At 38.6% G+C, this 20,156-nt stretch overlaps 2 protein-coding genes across 5 annotated transcripts; both read left to right on the top strand.

The window, feature by feature from the left end:
• The first annotated feature begins 371 nt into the window (after nt 1-371).
• Nucleotides 372-13,263, top strand: kcnip1b (Kv channel interacting protein 1 b). Of its 4 annotated transcripts, none has more exons than XM_077547374.1 (8): nt 377-1,103; nt 10,247-10,371; nt 10,470-10,539; nt 10,609-10,679; nt 10,771-10,878; nt 11,321-11,425; nt 11,676-11,738; nt 12,036-13,263. In XM_077547374.1, exons 1-8 carry the CDS (start codon nt 1,016-1,018, stop codon nt 12,081-12,083), a joined length of 678 nt encoding a protein of 225 aa, XP_077403500.1. In that variant the 5' UTR covers nt 377-1,015; the 3' UTR covers nt 12,084-13,263. The 4 variants fall into 4 exon arrangements, with proteins under 4 accessions (XP_077403498.1, XP_077403500.1, XP_077403501.1 ...); XM_077547375.1 differs by lacking the exon at nt 377-1,103 and adding an exon at nt 7,143-7,456; XM_077547372.1 differs by having other exon boundaries at nt 372-1,103; nt 10,470-10,679.
• A 763-nt stretch (nt 13,264-14,026) lies between these two features.
• npm1a (nucleophosmin 1a) lies at nt 14,027-18,740 on the top strand. Its single transcript, XM_077546060.1, has 11 exons — nt 14,027-14,224; nt 15,256-15,335; nt 15,436-15,555; nt 15,783-15,876; nt 15,967-16,109; nt 16,418-16,467; nt 16,626-16,674; nt 16,746-16,814; nt 17,716-17,832; nt 17,907-17,981; nt 18,075-18,740. Exons 1-11 carry the CDS (start codon nt 14,176-14,178, stop codon nt 18,123-18,125), a joined length of 897 nt encoding a protein of 298 aa, XP_077402186.1. The 5' UTR covers nt 14,027-14,175; the 3' UTR covers nt 18,126-18,740.
• The last annotated feature ends 1,416 nt before the right edge of the window (nt 18,741-20,156 follow it).

The raw sequence follows: 20,156 nt of genomic DNA, 5'->3' as shown, positions 1-20,156 counted from the left end.
ACTGAATCTGCTTTGAATGAGGTCAAAGTGAAAATATATAGTGTTGCATTTTCAGAGAAAATGAAATATATTCCATCATTTTAAATTCAGTTTCAAGTTGATTGGAATTCAGTTCCAATCTAATAAATACTCAATTTGTACGATTCAGATTCAGTTTTTCCAGTTTATCAATTTAAATGAAAATTTCTGTATGGTACATATTTCATACCATAAATGTGACTCCATCACTGACATTTTGTAGAAAATAATTTGACTGTTAAGACGCAATAATTAAAATTAGCTTGCATATATGTAACCAACTGGCTACTGGATATTATAAAAGCAGACATGAGCAAACGGAGGGAGGAGATCAGATGTATGAGAGGAGGAGGGAGCATGCAGAGGTAGAGGGGGCGGTTAAGTGCTGTTGGCACTCTGAAGTCCGAATCTGTTACATGCACCAGAGGAGAGATCTTCCACAGACCTCTATCGAGCCTCTTCCAAGCTCCAGACTACAGTTCAAATATCTTGGAGATAAACAAGAAAATGAGAAGAGAAAACAGAAGGAATATCAGGGGTAGTCTTAAAACTACAAACATTTTACAGATTTTTTGGGGGTCCGAGAGCAGAACTGCCTGCCCGGAACTTTTTACCTGCAGTTGCTGGGGACATTGAAGTTTCAAGTGATTTTTCATTGTTTCTTCCGAGCAATTGGAGCACTTTCTTTTCCTTCCCATTTTGTCTCCTTGACTTACTCAGCAACTTTAACTATGCGCAGTTTGTTTGGGTGACCTTTTTTTTTTTCCTTGCAGTGGATTTTACAGATGGAACTTCAAGAGTAAAACTATTGCAACTGCATGCCTGCATTTTCAAGTGTTGAATTTGCAAAGTAACAGTATTTGGTCCGTTTTTTATTTATTTATTTAAGTAACTAAAAAAGACTGTGCCAGCCCAAATCCATTTTTGAGATACAGTGGAGGAAGCGGATCTTTTCCAGGCAATCCTCAAGCCCATCTGCTTGTACTTCTATCCAAGGATGGCTGGTTGTACCACCCGCTGTCGACAGGGGGTGCTCAAGTTGATCCAGTCTGTTCAGAGATTGCTTTCAGGAAGCCTTGCAAAAGGTACTGCCGCAATGTATCGCTTAAAACATTCTGGACATGTATCTGTAAACTTGATTAAATATGCATAGTTTACCCCTAGTAAACTAAATCTTAAGGTGGGGGGGAAATAGAAAATTAACAAGAGCAAGAAATCTTAATGTTTGCTTTTAAAATATGTAGGCCGATATTTTGTTTTTATAATATAATAACAGTACATATTTGCTGTCTGTGGTCCTGTTCCACATCTTTGAACAATCCACCCATGCAGATCATCTCTTAGTGCAAGCCCTTGCATTTCAACTAGAATATGCATGGAGCAAAAACATGAATACATTGCCTACACAAATGTATCTTCACGCATGCACGCAAGCTTGTCAGGCAAAGCATTAACTGTAAAGACTCCTCTCCCACGCATCGAGCCCCCCCTCACACACACATACACACACACACACACACACCCCTGGGCCCTTCCACATACTAAACATGCAGTGACGTGAACCATGAAACTTGGCTTAGTCACCTTTAAAATGCTCCACTTGCAAATGCAAGCATCCATATTCATCTTCATCATTTAAACATTCACGCCTAAAAAGAGCCGGGCTGAGGGAGTCTGTCTCACTGATATACTTCATGACCCTGAAAGCCTCATCTCTATTTTGCACCCCTGTTTCAATATTGTTCTGTTTCGGGATGGACCACAATGAAGCTTTCAAAGTGTTGCATTTAATACATTATATTTATATATTAACATACTATTTAAATGGCAAATATATAATTTGTAGGTTTGATGTAGTATCATAATATCCTGCTTAATTCAACACATTACTTGTATTTACAAACTGCGTGTTTTTTTGAAATTTCTTATTCAATTATGTGAACAGAGTGCAGACAGAACAAAAACAATGCTGAGAAAAAAGAGAATTCTTTCTTTTGTTATTTTCTATATTATATTCTTTTGTTATTTTTCTTGACGAGTGTAGATAGAAGATGTCGTTTGTGCCGTTTTGGGATGGAACACCCGTGACTCCTGACCAATCGAAGCGGCTCCCCTCGTTCTCTTTAAAATCAGGGCGTTAGAGGTGCACACCGTGCTTGACATTGCAGAAGCAGAAATTGACTCACCGGGGGCCGTCCTTGCGTGGGATTGGCACGTGCAAACCTTGATCCATAGTTATGCAGTGCTATTAAAATATTTTAAGATGATAATTATACAATTTTGTTCAATGAATTTAATTCTGCAATGATTCAGAGGGATTGGCCGATGCTGTTGTCATCAATCTGTCTGCCTGTGCAAATCTATTATAATCCCGGTACACCACCTGCGCCACCACTTAGACTTGATTTTTGCGAGTCTAAAAACAAGTCTACTTTTCTCTGTCTCCCCAAACACACACAAAAAAAAAACAGGGAAAGGTCTACGAAAATAGGGCCCTGAAAGTGTATAGACTTGGAATTGAGTCTACATGCAAAATTTATACAAGCCACCACAAGCAAGTGACGCTGTTCCGAATGCACTGCTAATAAATTGAGGCCTCAATCATTTTTTGAAAAAAAAAAAAAAAAAACTGCACCTGGTTGCCCGTGTTTTGTAATAGACCCTTTTCAATAACAAGACTAGAGCATATATGGCTGGGCTCAGTGTGCATGTACTGACCCCACAATAATGAACACCAACAGTGGTGAGTCATGCAGAAGCATCGCACTCCTCAAACATGGTGAGCAATAATGAGCTGAAACACACCACCAGGCAGAACTAAGCATCGCAGGGTACAACTACAGGGCAGGAGAACTCACACAGGGTAACCCATTTATAATAATAACTCATAAAGTGCCTTTCAAGGGACCCAAGGACACTAAACTTGAAATGGGAACCATCATTCAAAATGAAGGCTGTAAAGAAAAAAAAACTCTCCGGCCTGTTTTTTTTACACTAATTATCTACTATGCCTAAGGTTATTTGAGAGCTTGTACTGTAGTCTTTATTATTTTATTATTGCTCTTTTTTTTTCCTGGCTCTGGTTATGAAGGCAGTGAACCGGAGCCGTGTCTCACGGCTTTTAATTTTTTACATCACCTCTCGGCCTACTTTTATGTAACTGCCATCATTGAGATTTATTTTTATCTTTGTCTTTCTCACTCTCTATTCATTGCAACACTCTGTTCCCAATTTGCAAACGTTCATATGGATTTGTTGCATGTTGTTTTATTGCCATTGCACACTACCAGCCACGACTTTAGCTTCACATTCGAATGAGGCATACTCCTTTTCAATGGTCGTTTTTATTTTTTTTGCAGTTTTGCAGTGGAGTAAAAGGGAACTGCATTATATTGCGAACTGTTTGTAATATCTTATTTACCTTTAGCTGCAGTGCAGTATTACACTACAGTAGTAACAGAATTGAAGTGTACAGAACGCACAGCTCTCAGTATAATGCTGTGCTCTGCTGCCACCCCCTGTTCATACAGTGACACTACATCTTTAATTGTACAGTGCAAGGAAAACATTTGAGTGATTCGGTTTGAACGGAGACTATGAAAATAAATTAAATTTTAAAAAAAAGTATCAAATAAATCCTAAATTATTCCATAAATTCATACTTGTTAAATGCACTGCATTGTGAAATACGTATGTCGGTTGTAGTTGTAGCAGTAAAATTATCATTTACATCATATGTACAATATTAGTAGCAAAACAAAGTAAAAATAAAGTGCATGATGGGCATCATTTTCTTTATTAAGTGCTTATATAGGATCTTATTAGAATGTGTATGTACAGTATAACGACTGCTGTGGCTTCTGAGAGCACATATGGCAAAAACATACTTTTTAAAATTTTAATTATTTATTTTGGTGTCATTTAATTTCAGTTTTACTCATGTAATTGTTTTACAATTGATATAGTTGCTGCTATGTGAAAAACACTTATGTCCATTTTTTTCCCCGGTTTTTATTTTTTCATTTTTAGGTTTTTTGGGATGTCTGCATTCAGTTTCATCCCAAAAGCATAAAAATAAAAAGTGAAAAAAATGGGGGGGAAATGGACATAAGTGTTTTTCACATAACAGCGACAATATGAGTAATTTACTAAAGAGGACATGTTGAAACTAGACCTGTGTGTATATATTGTCATGAAATTAACTACTTTTAAAAGTTCCAGACAAGTGTTAAGTCTTTTGTTCTCTTTTTTAAGTTCAAATTGAGGCACAAACACACACACACACACGCACACACAGTCACACACACATATGTACACACATTCCGGTATGTGTGTGTCATGTGGACTGCAAGAGCTCTTCAGTACAGTGAACGTTTCCTTCCACTATATGTCACATTTCATTGCCTCTTTGGGTACATTACAATAAATTCTGGTCATTAAGAAGAGCCGTCCTCTTTTCACGGGACACTTTGCTCGCTACCTTCACTGGCGTGAACCGCATAATGGCCAATTGTGGTCATCACGAATCCCCGGTGCAAATTTAACCGCCAATAAAATGCCACTTTTAATCATCAGTGGAGCACTACAGGGCTTCTTTTTCTTTTCTTTTTTACTCTGTATTCATTATTAATGTATTTTTTTCTTTCACTGCCTATGATTCTCCATGGCTCCACTGTGTTTTCCTCTTGTGCGGTGTTGAGGGAAGTGCCTTGCTAGCTGTCCAGCTGACACCAGTAGCTCAATCATCCTTGGCTATATTAGTGTTATCATTCCATGGTCCCGTATTGTTTTATCACTTGTGTCAATAACTTTTCACTCTTTGCAAAATGTTGAATTGAGTCTTTGAAATGACACGGATGTTTCCTAATCAAGACTTATTTCCAGTATGCGGACACCAAAGCTCGGACTTGCGCCCATAAACTGCTTCACTGTTTGTGTTCATGCGAGTGTTGAATGTTACTTATTGTAGCTACTTTTCACCAAAAAATGCTATAGTCCAATAAATGAACAATCAAATTTGATAAAATGCTAAATGTTTTTTTCTCTCTCTCTCTCTCTCTTATTTTTTTCCCTTTTTTTTGTTTTTTTCCCTTTTTCTTGTCTTTTTTCTTTTCTTTTTATTTTTTTTAAGAAAAAAACAATAAAAAGCAAATGCTAAATGTTAAATGGAGTGAACTTAGGTGACGCTTTATCCCCACGTCTTTTCAAGATTCCTTTTTGACAATAGATGCGACAATGCTATGACCGATGCCGACCTGAATCTGAAAATTTCGATTTGGCCTTTGCTTAATGGCAAAGTCACATATCGTACTGGCCGCATACTACAAGTAGTCCCCATTATAAGTACTGTACCTTAGTGCAAAAGGTCCCCATGGTTGACAGTGGAAACAGACCAAAACGTGATGAATACAAACACACTCGCATACCCAATCCTGTAGCTACATAAAATAATACAAGCACATTACAAAATATTAAGCAGTAAATATACATCATTATTCTCGCTTATCAGTGCCAGAGTTGACGTGCGCAAATTTTGATCTACTTGTCTGGATTCTTATGTACAATCCTGCCTCATCTACTTAGCGCTTTCGAAGAAGGGCTGGGGTGAGTGAAGTAGTGCCCAGGTCGCCTGCGTGTTGGTGCTGTGTTGCAGCTCATGAGCTGTTGAGAAGCTAATGAAAAGATAATGAAGTTATAAACTGCAGTGCCGCAACCTTGGCACATCCCTGTGCAGGGTGTAATGCAGTTGGAGATGGCAAACATCTGTCAAGGGAATTGCAACAGTCTCTGCTAGTCTTCTGAATGCAGAACTTGATTTCCCTCCAGAGCGAAGGACATAAGCTATAAAAATGGAGAATCAACAATGTCATGCAAACACAATGGATGCGATCCTTATCTGGTCTATTTTCTACTGCCTTCAGCTAAACGCAGGCACCCAGAATACCCCACAGTGGCATCACTTTGTGTTTTGCCTTCCTCAAATAAGCACGTCTCAAGGCTTGAATAGGAAATTAGATGGTTTAATCCTTTCACAAGGTGACAATTTTGCCGTTTTCAAAACTCACACGGCATGACTTTTGAAGAAATAGAAACAGCTAAAACATCGAAGAATTAAAAAAAAAAACATGTCCACATTATTTTTATATTTTATATTTTTATATATTAAGGGAGGTCTTCTGAAGATGTTATTCACTCAGGCATACATAATAGTATAGTACGGTAATGAGATAGAGAGGGGGTTTATTATTATTATTATTATATTTTTTTTATGCAGACAAACCAGGTGTGGCTGGTAGTAATTAACAGTACGGCATATTTCTTTCAGTGGTTACTTTAGTAGGGGAAAAAAACTGTGATTGAATTGCAAACTGTTAAGGGTGTAAAATGCCTCACCCCCAAAGTCAGATGGGTTACTTTAGGTCACCCAGAGCTGGACTGGCACACACAAAAAAAATCGGACCTGGTATTTTACTTAAGCCTCCTTCCTGACCTCCCTGCCTAAAACATATTGTAGTTCTGCAACTGATATTGACTGACGTGGCTCAGTTTGCTGTCTACAGTCCAAAGGGATTAATAGACTAGTCCCTCTAGATTGTGGGCCAGTCTAAAATGGAGGAAAATATTCATTAAGAAGCACTGCATCGTCCCCAAAAGACGCCGGCCCACCGTCACCCATTGTCAATATGAGCACAGGCGGTATAGAAAATGGATAGATTATAGAAAGATCAGGATCATTCACAGCTTTCATTCCCTCAAAGCAGTTAAAATGTTAATTAAATGAACAATATGTAACATAAATATTATTAATAGCCCTCTAATCCTGCGTGCGACAACATGCAGCATCAAAACAAATGGATTAATTTTATGCGAAATTAACTGGTTGGCAGTTGTTCTCTTGCGCACACACGACTGCAGTAAAAGAGTTGTGATGACTCGTACCCTTTGGCCCTTTTTTTGACTCATACATATTCATATGAGTTCAGCTGTCCTTCACCTGCTGCCTTTCACTTAGCAGTGATGTTATTAGTGCGGACTGCATCAGTATAGCAGCACGCCACAACAACATGAGGAGGCGGGGAACTGGAAAGAGGGGGGGGGGGGACAGACTGACAGAGCCACAGAAAAGAGGGAGTGGCACAGGGAGGCAGGAGCAGCTCATGTGTGTATTTGAGAATGAGCTCAGAAATCCAAGAGAATTATCACTTAGAGGAGAGTAGACCCTCGGTGAAAACCTGTGAGAGGAAATCCCCTGTAAGATCCGTATCTGTGAAAGGAGACAAAGAGGGAGCCACGGACTGACAACGTGGGACCACAAAAAAACAAATAAAAGGACTACTACAATCTGGGCTGTTTGGCCAGGCTGGTTACTACGGTGACAACATGGGTGCAGTGGTGGGAACTTTGACCATGCAAACCAAGCAGAGAAGACCGGCAAGAGGTATGTCAATATTAGGCAAAAACAGAACGCAGAGAGGGAAATTTATGGAAGTCACGCTGTTGTTTTTGCCGCACAAGTTCAACATGTGCTTACTGACCATAACAGCAACAATTTACACTTACTGTGCTTCCATGCGCAGGACTTAAAATTCAAAACAGCAACAGAATTTTGTTAATTTGTGTGGTGACACAAATACATTTGCATATCAAATCATAGCACCATTTTTCTTTGTACTGGAAAAGCAAGATGAAGTCAAATGAAAAGAATAAAAATAAATTGATGACGGGATGCTTCAGTATGAGCCACCCTTGCTGATTCTGTAACGAGTCATTTCTCATGCACCGTGGTTATGATGGAGAGATGACAGAGTGCCATCAAGTAGGCAGCCCTTGTAGATAAGTAGAGAGCAAAATCACAGTCCCTGACTCTTTAATGATACGTGTGCACGTGTACGCGTGGGCACCTCCATTTAAAAGAGAGCGAAAGAGAGAAACAAGCGTTGCATGTGAATTAACATCCAGCTCACATATCATACCTCTCTCTGCAGCCTCATGCTTGAGAAGCCTGTTGTCATGGAGACTAGGTTGAAGGGGCATGAGAGAGCGAACAATAATGTGACAGGATTAATGATAAATTTGTAGCAGTAGACCAGAGAGACATTGTAAAGATGCGTAATGACAACTTGTGTGATTAAAGTCTGACACATGCCGTTTGTTTACATTGAGACGCTCATAGAGTTTATTGTGAAAATATTTCTGAAAAGAAAAATCTTCAGTGTGCAATCTGCCTAGAACAAAACAAAGTCGATATCAATATAATACTCACAAAAGATAATATAGAGATCAGTTTTGAATGACAAAAGTTTAACTTATTTAAAGTAAACCCAAACATTTGTTTACAATAATATGTTCAATGTGCCCCCACCAGTCTAAACACGGTATTATGATTAATATCGTGTTTGTGGAATATGAATTAAGCAGCAAAATTCACCCACTTTTAGCCATCTCAGGGGGCGGCCATTTTGCCACTCGCTGTCGACTGAAAATAACATCATAGCTGCTCAGGGCTCAGGCAACAGCCAATCGCTGCTCACCTGTTTTCTGAGTTTGGTCATGTGACAATCGCAATTGGTCGTTACCTCAGCCCAGAACAACTATGATGCCATTTTCAGTCGGCAGCAAGTGGCAAAATGGTTGCCCCCTGAAATGGATAAAAATGGGTGGATTTTTTTTTTTTTTTTCATATTCCGCAAACGCTAGACTAGTTCGGTTAGTGCTGCATATACTGTACTTTGGAGACCAAATTGATCATAAATATTAATGCAGTGCAGTTATACACTACTATATTACACTATTTTACACGATCACAAATAATGCAGTTGGTTAGTTATAGGTTCAGGCCGTCAGGGTGTACCCAAGGTCAGCTGGGATAGGCTCCATCACAACCGTGACCCCCCGTAAGGATTCCCCGTACATGATTAGCTTTTTTCGTGTGTATGATTTTCCACTATACTGTCACGAAATCTTTCTAATTAGAACATTGTAAAGCATTATCTTTCCACATACAGAATTGTGTGTACTGTACATCTCTTAGGGTGGATTAATATTGGTTTAGCAACTACTGCAGAGGCGCCCAAGGTCAGTCCTTGAGAGCCTCTATCCGGCCAGTTTTCCATATCTCCCTCCTCCAATGCAGATGAGTCCAATGATCAGCTCATTAGCAAGCTTTGCAGAAGCCAAATAACGATCCTGATCATGAATCAGGCGTGTTGGCGGTGGAGAGAAACATGGAATACAGGCTGGATAGGGGCTCTTGGGGACCGAATCATTTTCTTCTCTCAAGAGACGGTTCACCACCTGTTTCATCTGGCTGCAGGTGGTATCAGTCAGAAGACAACAGAAACAGATGTGTTGCTCGCTAGGTCGAACGATTTTAACCTCATAGCTGGACCAAAGGGAGCAGGCAGCACTCAGGCAAACACTCGCTCATTTTGTTTGCGCAAACAGTGCAAGCTGGTGTCATTAACAAGTGATGCCGTTTCCTCTGGGCCTTTATCACCACCTGACACATCTCTAATTATCTCCATCACTTTCCTCCAAGCACATGCTCCATGAGCAATCCTTCGCAGTCAGACTCTTTGTAAAAGAACTGGTAATTATGATTGCTAATTGCGTTTTTATTTTTTGCTTTTGGCAAATGAAGTTATTTCAAGATGTAATATCCTCAAGGCGGTTTGACAGGAAATAACTCATCATGCTTCTGACATCACTACAGGGTTTGTCACATAACCCTCAAGCTGCTATGTTTTCCTATTCGATCACACCCTCATCTAATCAACACCTGCCAATTTCAATTCTCACTGTTTTTAAAAATCACATGACATGGTTGTGTTAGCGTTAGCATGAGTTAGCTGCCTTGGTGAAGAGAATATATATAGCGCTAATTTAAACCTAACCCTACTGACATTTACCCACAGGCCATCCTGAGCCATCTTGTCTTCATAATATTAACCACCGTCTTTTTCAACAGTAGGCCTAATGGATACTGAGAACCTTGTTACCGTTAATAAATTCCCTCAACTCCTTGGAGGGAATCAAATTTGTCAAGTACATGCAGTAAGACTATTTTTTCTTCCCCCCTCAGTAAGCATTCTCTTCTTTCCCGCCAAATCAGATTGAATTTGTGTTCACTGAGCCATAGCTGTACCATGTATTACAATTTCCACGGTTCTACAAATTCTTTAAGCACATCAGGGATACACTTTGTCTTGTATTGTGTTATTCTCTGCAGATAATACAGACGATGAGCTTGAGATGACGACAGTGTGTCACAGGCCGGAGGCTCTCGAACAACTGGAATCGCAAACTAACTTCTGCAAGCAGGAGCTCCAGATTCTCTATCGCGGTTTCAAGAATGTAATCGCATCTTACTTATATCAATTCAGAGGCATTCATATGTCTTACTGCTTCTTTTTTATTTATTTTTTTTAATTAATTTTTTTTTTTTTTTACAGGAATGTCCGAGTGGAGTGGTAAATGAGGAGACATTTAAACATATATACGCACAGTTTTTCCCCCATGGAGGTAAATTTCTGCATCATCACATGTGTTTTTCAGAACAGATCTCACACGGATTTGTTTCTTGTGTTGCAGACGCAAGTATGTACGCACATTATCTTTTTAACGCTTTTGACACAACTAACAACGGCTCCATTAAGTTTAAGGTAACAGCTGCAAAAGAGAAGAAATTGCACGAGGTACAAGATTTAGCTGCTGTATGTACAATGACACTTTGTTTGTTTTTTTCGTTGTCAGGATTTTGTGACGGGCTTGTCTATCCTGCTGAGGGGAACCTTGAGGGAAAAACTTGAATGGACGTTTCACCTTTATGATATTAACAAAGATGGCTACATAAACAGGGAGGTGAGTATTGCGTAACTTTGTGGCCATAGATCAAAGATCATAGGCGAAGTTGTATGTCATCAAGCTAGTGTGTGTCCTTTCCTGGAGTGACCTTGCTGTGTTATATAGTCCTGACAGGTATTTTATTTTTATACCTCTATCATATCGCCGCGGGGTCGACAGTAGGTCAGAGGGAGAGCAAGTATCTTCATGGGCGGTCTGTTACGACATGTCATTGAGTATCTAGCTATCAGCTTAGCATCTCTTCTCTGGACTGCTTCAGTAGCTTTAATATCACACAGGTGGTGCGGGGTTTATACAGCAGTAACATCCGATGTTGTGGATCAAATTTTCACTGAAAAAAAAGGGGGGAAAAAAAATGGTCTTATTTTTGGATTCACCAATGGGGGGAATTGCTGTTCACCTAATTCAAAGTCTATTTGTGCATCATCTTTTCTTGTAGGAAATGACAGAGATTGTGAAGGCCATTTATGACATGATGGGCAAGTACACTCATCCTGCGCTAAAAGGAGATGTACCACAGCAGCACGTGGATGCTTTTTTCCAGGTGAGTTCAGCAATACATTTGCTTTGAGAAGAGCTCATACACGCAAGATTCAGTAGTCAGCCAACCAAATTTGATCTCAACTGTCTATCAGTGTTTACAGTTTTGAAACGAGGCTTTTATTTTATTATTAGCTAAATAAATACTGGAGTGAATGTTTTTTTTTGTCATTATGACCTTATGATGTTTTGTAGTGTATAAAACGGATGTCCACACAAGCTTACTTGAGTCTCATTTTGTACTTTTGCCACAGAAAATGGACAAAAACAAAGATGGAGTGGTAACTTTAGAGGAGTTTGTAATAGCCTGCCAGGAGGTATGTGTTTTCCCAGAAGGGATTTTATTTTCTTTTATAATCACACATTCACATAGCCTCATGACAAGAGCTGCATATGACAAAAATTCTGCCTTAACATGTACACTAAAGTTCAATTTAATTGACACTGTCAAAGATGTATTATGTATAGTGTATATATATTATTGGGATTGCCTCCATTATAGATCTGCATCACTGAAATACACTTATGTTAAGATCCAGTTATATCAATTTTGTGGATGACTGGTACATATTGATATACAGAACAATAGTCATATGTTCTCTCTCTCCTCCCAGGATGAAATCATGATGAGATCCATGCAGCTCTTTGAGAATGTGATGTAGGGTAGGAGAAGATGAAATTGTCATACTATAAATCAGAGGGCTATGTTGTGTGGATGCATATGTGCAGACAAGGCAGTGGATCCAATCTCTCCTCTTGCCCTTGTATCCAGCTGTGTAATGAATGCAGACGGGCTCCCTGCAAAGACTTGGATGACAGAAATGGACTTGAATTCTTGTTGCAGTTTCGGTGTCCCAAAGTAACCCCTGAGAAAGGCATGGGAGTACAACTGTCTTGCGTTTTACAGATGGACCAGTCAAAGATAATGACATGAGTAACTGCTTGTCTTTATGTATTCTTTTTGCCCAAAGATGCTCTTGAAATGTAAAAGATCTTGATTTATCTGCAAATACTTTGTCAAAGTTTTCATTGTCCTGCATATGTCTTAGTCTGACTGTAATGTGCTTGTTTAATATGTTGTATGCTTTTTGTTGGTCAATATAAAGCTTGCAGTTTAAAGTGAAACAATCTTGGATTTGTATGTGGGTCTTCGAGTCATGTTAGATATTTTTTTATATGCTTGTCTTAATGTCTATTTGTGAATTCCATCTATTATTTAAATACTGTATTTTTTTCATGCTTTGATTTTAGCGTGTTTCTATGTATTTTGAAAATGTAAAAAAAAAAAAAGGTATTGTGGAACATGCAAATCATGTACAGTACATGCTGTATATTGAAAAGATGATGATAACTTTATTTGCACAATTATCTTATAACAACATGACGGCTGCAATGTTGCCTATGTATATACATCAACATTGGTATTCAAACGTTCAATGGTGAAGCTAAACTATACAACTGAGTGGCAGCTTTAGGATGGATTGTTTTAATCCAGCTTCACTGGCAAATATCGGCACTGCCTCCTCCATCAAAAAGTTAACCTGTGATGTAACGCTAATGCAAATGCATGAGCGAGTAGCCTATGGTGATTTCTCTACTTGCCTGCAATTTTAGTCTATTGCGGTGTTAAAGGTGTCAGTTTCATAGAAAATGCACAGGCCATTTAGTGGGTGGCGCACTAAAATATTAATCATGGTTGTTTCTGCAGGCAATGCAGCTTTTTAATCCATGTTGTACAGTATAAATGGGATGTCATATCCTCAGGTTTTAGTTTGAAATTGAGTTGTCTCATCATCACAAATAGAATTTTAAGCCATACAAATAAAAATTTAAATTCTTAAATTGAGTGTGTTTTATTTCATACAAAGTACTACTGGAATCTGGGCAGCCAAAACCATGATATGAAATGAAGATAACCTGATGGAAATAAATGAATAAGATTTTTTTTTTAATTATTTAATCTACTCTGTGCTTCCATTTGTTTTTATAGTTTTTGGTACTGTGTACATTGCGATTTATTTTATAAATGAAAAGTACATTATAAATAGAATCTATTGATAATATAATTAGAAAATGTACCATTTAATTGGCTGGCAATCAGCTCAAGGTGTACTCTCTCTCAAAAGTCCAATAGGCTCCAGCATATTTGGAGCTACCACACTAACATAACCTAGTGATGACAAGTTTCACAGAGAATGGATGGATGTGAGGATGGATGAATGAATGGCAAATGAGGATAATTTGGTCGTAAATAAGGAAAATTGTCTATTGTTTACTGTCGAAGTGATCGATTGTACATAACAAGCTGAATAAATAGCCATTATTGTGAATAGTGACACAAAGTATCTTGAAGTCAAATGAATAACTTGATGAACTAAGGAATAGGGGAAAAAGAGAGAGAATATCATTCCCAAAAGGAAAAATGTATATATTTTTTTATTCTGTATTTATTTACGAGTTAGTGTATGCCTGTAGTTTTTATTTATTTGGTCAAAATGAAAGAACTAATCTAAATTTTATTGTAAGCCAAAGCAGTAATTAATAAAGATCTATAGGTGGCGATAATGCGCCATTTCAGTATGCTAGCTGCCGTTAAACAGTAAAAGAAAAAGAAGAGGCGAGGGGGTGGAGTTAACACGTCAGTTAGCTCACTAGTGCAGAAGTGTAGCATTTCTCTGTCTGTCTGTCTGTAGATATTACCTATCTTCTTTTAAATTCCTTAACTCCACGGTCATCGTCTATTAATTTTACAAAATGAACGGTTTAGATGAAGTACCAATGCCTCCACAGACCTTTCTTTACGGTGAGTCACTTTGTGAATGCGAACAATGCCGAATATTGTCATGCGTTTGTGGGAGACAACATTAAATTTATAAAGAAAATGAAGTAATAAGTGGCTTTAATACGTAGAGCTGTATTGCGAATTGATCATGACATGTATTCAAGTAGCACGTTTAGTCACAATGGGGGAATGTATGTTTGCGCTACTCTGCTCCAGCGCTGCTACACACGTGTTTGGCCCAAAGCATGGCGTCTCCTGTAATTCAGCGAGCATTATTGATACTAAAACTTGTCCTCTGGATTTATTTTTATTTAGCGTCTTCTTCAGGTCGTCTTACAGTATCTTGTACCGTATTTTTACTTTTTGTGGCGAGGGGTTAATTCGGTTGTTTCGGGTAGTTGTAGCCTCAACGTCGGCTCTCACATGTGGTCCACGGGGCTTTTCCCCCCCACCCTCTAATGATCGTTTTCTTTGATGATTCGCGATTTCGTCGTACAACTCTCTCACCCATCTATTATAGATATTAATAACTCGGTGACGACGTTGATGTTTTTTTTGTTTAAAAAAAATAATTTACGTTTCGCAGTGGTCCATGCACTCAACAAAGGAGTACTCGAATTGTCATGTTTTAAGTTTGTTGTTCTTGCAAACATAGATTGTGCAACGTAAGCATTCTTATTGACGTATTTATATGTTCCCAGATTATTAGAATTTTTGCTTTTCGGTAAAGGTTAGGCCAGGCCATGTGGAAATATCCACCTTGGTTTTTCTGTAGCGCCCCCATGTGTTCCTGCGAGGAAGTACTGATTAAGTCATGGCGCACATTAGCAATCAATGTAAAGGGCAAGCAAGGTCGAGCCAGTAGTTCGGTGGTCCACAAGTCTCAAAAGTCCCGACTTTTACAGACGTTAAGAGTGGTTAAAAAATTGTACTGCTCAAAATTACCATCTACATGGGTGAGCGCCACTGCAACTGGACCAGTATTTCTTAATGCAGGTTGAAATGTGTTATTTGTGTCTCAACTCATGATATTTAACTTCTGTCTTCATCAGGTTGTGTGCTTGAATCTGGAAAGGACGTGCTGTTCAATCCTGACGACGATGGCTTTGACCATCAGCTGGATTTGCGGATGGTAACCCTCCGTGCATTTTGTTTACATCTAAATTGCAGGTGTTCTAAAAAGCAACTCCTCGTTTAAAGTTTCAAACTGAATTGTATTTTTGTCCGCACAGGCATGTACCGACCCCGCCACCAAAGATGAGCTTCATCTTGTTGAGGTGGAAGGAAAAGACACCGAGGGTCAGAAGGCAGCAGCAGTGCTGGTTTCTCTGAAGCCCTCCACCCTGCCGAGTGTGAGTGTGTGAGCGGATGCAGTTTTTAGTCAGAACTGCCAACTGTCAGGGATTGTCTGTTAAGAATATGAGAGAAAAAAAAAAATGTTTTATAGATATGTTGCGAAAGATGTTTGTTGAGAACTACTATCCTAAATAGCTAAAAACATGTCCTCACTTGGAAGAACATCCACAAGTGCAAACACAAGCACGCGAGGTGTTTTTACTGATTGTGCTGTTTTTCGCAGGTGTGTCTCGGTGGTTTCACCATTTCACCACCCGCAATCTTCCGTCTGAAATCTGGTTCTGGTCCGATCCATATCAGCGGGCAGCATCTAGTGAGTAAGTGCATTTGGATGAGTTTCTAGAATAAAATAGCCTAAATACAATTAGTGCTTTGTTAAACACGAACGCTAACTCTTCCCGCTGAAGTGATGGAATCCGATCAGTCGTTTGAAGATGATGACGACGACGACGATGATGATGATGATGAAGAAGAGGAGGAGGAGGAGGAAGAGGAAGATGTGAAAGTGTCCAAGAAAAGACCCGCCCTCTCTCCTGCTTCCAAGTCTCAGGTTTGTTAACGATAACATTGACTATGACACATGCTCCCGTTGTATGGACTCGGCTTGAATATTACCACACGCCAAAATTATTATTTTTTGAGGCAGCCATTTTGGGGTGAAGTCAGTGCTCAAACTTTGACCCATTCCTACGAGGAATTCTGAATCAGTTATACTAGAAAGCTAAATTAGCTAGCTTTTTGTGTCAATGCATGAATTGAGAAGGCAGCGTGTTCAGCGCCACTTGCACCTTTTTAATGTTCAATGCTTTTTTTATAGTTTATTGTTGACTGAAATGTGCCGTTGATCACATTTTCCAGAGTGTGCAGAAAAAAATGAAGCTGGACGCCGTGGATGAAGATGACGATGAGTGCGTATTCAGCGAGTTTATTGCATTATGTTTTACTCTGAGTGGAGTTTAAATCTCATCGGCTAATTGAAAAATAAGGATTTTCAAACAAGCGTTTACTTAAACGCAATGTTTTTTTGCCACTATTTCCTGAGGACTGACATACATGTTTAATTTAGTGATGATGATGACGACGACGATGAAGAGGAGGAAAAAACCCCCGTCAAGGTGAGCATTTAGAATATCCAGTTGAGTTTGGTCTGGTCTTCTTTTCTCACTAACTGCTGCATATTTAACAGGCAAAGCCCACACCAAAATCCACTCAGAATGGCAAAAGCTTAAAAGCCAGCACTCCGGCCACAAAGCAGGTAACTGATACACACTATCCCCACCACGATTCATCATGCGGCACAAGAAGTCGCGCTCGATTACGGCCGTAATTGCATTTTTTTTTTTGTGGCTTTTTGTTCCCTTTTCTGTTTTTGACTTAAAAACAGAATTAGCATTGGTTTGTTTATGGTCTGATTCATTTTCTGTATCATTTGTCTTCTGAAAATCATGAACTGATAAATGTAGACATTTTACAAGATACTGGACAACTTAACAAGCGCCTGAGTTGGTAATAATTGGTTAGGCATGTTTCCCAGTTAAACTAAAAGCTGAAAAAAATTAGACATTTATGGTGATGAATTGCTCCCTTGCGGCAATTTTTTTTTGTGCCTTTAAACGCAAATTGCAACTTTGTCATCGGAAAGAGGATCTCTCTCTTGGGGGTTATTTGGTCGTGTTGCTGCCAAACGATGCAGTATATTCCTTTCAGGAATAGAAGCATCATCAATAAATATGCGCACATTGTTTAAAAAAATAAATAAATAAATTATTTTAAAAGTTATCAAATGTGTATGAACACTCACCATTTATCCAGATTTAATTATTGCAAAAATAAGGGATTGGCGAGTACTCATGGTAGCCGTTTTACGACCAGTACCTATAAATTAGAAGAATAGGAAATTGCCATTAATTTTATGCAATTTTAAGGAAAATTGGGATATGTGGGCTTTTGTTTAAAATTATCTGTCATTGTCTGGTATCAGTTTGGGGAAAAAAGTGATGTCTAACATACCTAACAAAAATACTGCTGTAGGGATTTTTTTTCTCTCCCAACGTGTACCTTTTAATGGTTATTCGGTCATCCACGGTCAGATGAATCCTTTTGAAAATTAACAGAATCCCAACAAAATGACCAATATCATCTCCTGCTCTTTGAAGGTGAAGACTCCCAAACAAAAAGAAAAATCACCCAAATCACCCAAAACCCCAACAACCCCCAAGGAAACGTTGACGCTCCCTGAGATCCAGGCAAAAATGACTGAGGTCGTGAAGAAGGTTGGTGATGTGATTTTCTACTACACCATCAGCCAATGTCTTTGCACTGTATGTAAATTTTGATTCTGTTTTAGGGAGTAACGCTGCCCAAAGCCCAGCCCAAATTTGAGAACTTTGTGAAGAATTCGTATAGAATCTCTGATGCTAAGGTAGTGTGTGCATATTTGGCATGTCTATGTTCATTGTTAATGCAGGTTTTAAGTCGGATATTATTAATATTGTGCTTTTTCCGTCATCTTCAGGTTATCGCCGAGCTGTGGAAGTGGAGACAAACCGTGGCAGACCCCAAATAAACTTTTTTTTTCGGTATATTTTCTTTTCTTTTCGTTTTTTTTAATAGTTATACCCAAAAACCCCTCTGTGCTTCACACAGTCTCATCTAATACGCTACTATCAAGAGGTTAGGTTACACATTGTCATGCCCATCTTTTGCACATTCATACTGGAACTGTTGAATAAGTCATTAAGGACTGGCTTGGAAAGTTGGCATATATGTAAATATAAGATCCTGTAGATTGACACCTGAAGCTTTGTGATATCAAGGAGTTGATCTTCTGGAATAACAATAACACGCATTGTAGCAAAGGCTAAAGTCTACATCGATGTTGGCTCACACAAAAATTGAGGCCATTTGGGAAACCAAGTTGATGTTATGATGTTGGATTTTTGTAGCTTAAATTGCCTTTCTTTGTGTTTCTTTCTGGCCGTCCATTAGCAATAGTTTTGTTTACTTCAAAGGGAAAAAACACTTCAGGAAATCATATTAGCTTTCTCATGACATTACCTTATCAGCCATTGGTCAGTTTTTCCACAATTTGTATCAAAGGTTTGAAAGCTAATGTGACAACTGAGTTAAGACCTGTTCAAGTGAAGACCATTCCAAGCTTTCAATAAAGATGGTTAACTAACTTGTGGCTGTCAACTTTGCAGATTTTATTATGGCAATTAAAATGCATGTTTGTGGTTGTGAATTTTGGTTTTAGAAGTAAGTATGGCGCAAAAAGTGGTTTTAATCAAAATTTTGGGATGCGATACCCATTTTGAGCCATGTTGATATCGCGTAACTACTGTTATACATAAACTATTCTGCAAATTTGAGATAGGTGACTAACATAATTCGGTGTATTCCAGAATCTATGAGATTTGATTGACACTGGAAGTGTTATTTTGATAGGGAGAAATTTTAATGCCCCTCACGTGTAAAACGGTTACAAAACCGGGCTAAGACTTTTTTTGTCATGTTTCACACCGTTTTTTCTTCCACTCATTTTGCTTTACTTTAAACAGTGCATTATTTCATCTGGTAAGATTTTTTTTTTTTCTTTAACGTTCTGTCATGAATAATTCATAAATCACTCAGGTGCATGCTGGGATATGGCCCACATTTAATGGAATGACAAAGCAGTGTACCCCGAGCCGATTTATATATATATATATATAATAGAATACTGAAAAGCAGTAGAAATAGTGACATTAATTATACCCGATTTTGTTTATTTGAGCCCCGTGGTTCTAAAATGTGACTTAAGTTGAAAAGCAAACAAGCACATTGGGGTCACTTGGGGTGATCACTTTGGAACCCTGCCATTTATTACTTTCACGGTCGGCCTGGGGGGGATGAAGAAAGAATAACTGAGTCCGCCAGAATCAGGGCAGAGGAGGAAAAAAATGATAAGCGTTGAGTCGTTTCATAAAATCCCAGGGCACTCGATGACAAATTGAAGGGAATGATTGGACAGCGCAAATACATCTTGGAATCATTGAAGAGAAATGATCTAAAAAAATGGTCCTTTTATAGTGACTTTATACTAAAAACATCCCATGCCAACCGGCTTTATTTTGTTGAAGCATGAAAGATTTTGCCCAGTTTATCAGCAATAGAACACATACTTGGACTGAGTTAATTTATTGCGCCACGAGGTGGCAGTAAAATCAAAGCTACTGACTTTTTATTTCTAATGTGATGCAGTGAGAAAAGTGTCTCTAAAACTTGAAAGTGAGGCCCTGGACATACATATACTGAAACACCATGTAGCTACCGTAAGTCAGAAAACAAGTGGGAATAAATTAAAACTTGTTTACTCGGAAGATCCTCCCCCATTACTAAATGATTCATCAAGTAATACCCTACATTTAGATTTTTTTTTTTTTACATCGATTTGTTTATGATGCGGAATTAGAGCATGTCCACTGTTCCAGTTTCAAACCACAAAGTTGACAGTTTTCTGGTTGTGCATGTTTAATATTTTAAAGTTGTGTTGACACTACAAATGGTGACCCATTCTGAAAGACTAGTAGAAATTCTTTCATACTTCCCATCCCAA

This window comes from Vanacampus margaritifer, chromosome 16 (assembly GCF_051991255.1).
Source record: "Vanacampus margaritifer isolate UIUO_Vmar chromosome 16, RoL_Vmar_1.0, whole genome shotgun sequence".
Taxonomy (NCBI): Eukaryota; Metazoa; Chordata; class Actinopteri; order Syngnathiformes; family Syngnathidae; genus Vanacampus; species Vanacampus margaritifer.
Note: the sequence above shows the minus strand (reverse complement) of the source record. Positions and strands in the feature narration are given on the sequence as shown.

Excerpts from the sequence above, each read along its gene's own strand:
- npm1a (XM_077546060.1), top strand. The coding sequence starts at position 14,176 with ATGAACGGTTTAGATGAAGTACCAATGCCTCCACAGACCTTTCTTTAC. Across the intron at positions 14,225-15,255 it reads TCCACAGACCTTTCTTTACG|GTTGTGTGCTTGAATCTGGA; the intron begins GTGAGTCACTTT and ends TGTCTTCATCAG. Across the intron at positions 16,815-17,715 it reads GCACTCCGGCCACAAAGCAG|GTGAAGACTCCCAAACAAAA; the intron begins GTAACTGATACA and ends TGCTCTTTGAAG.
- kcnip1b (XM_077547372.1), top strand. The coding sequence starts at position 1,016 with ATGGCTGGTTGTACCACCCGCTGTCGACAGGGGGTGCTCAAGTTGATC. Across the intron at positions 10,680-10,770 it reads ACGGCTCCATTAAGTTTAAG|GATTTTGTGACGGGCTTGTC; the intron begins GTAACAGCTGCA and ends TTTCGTTGTCAG. Across the intron at positions 11,739-12,035 it reads TTGTAATAGCCTGCCAGGAG|GATGAAATCATGATGAGATC; the intron begins GTATGTGTTTTC and ends CTCTCCTCCCAG.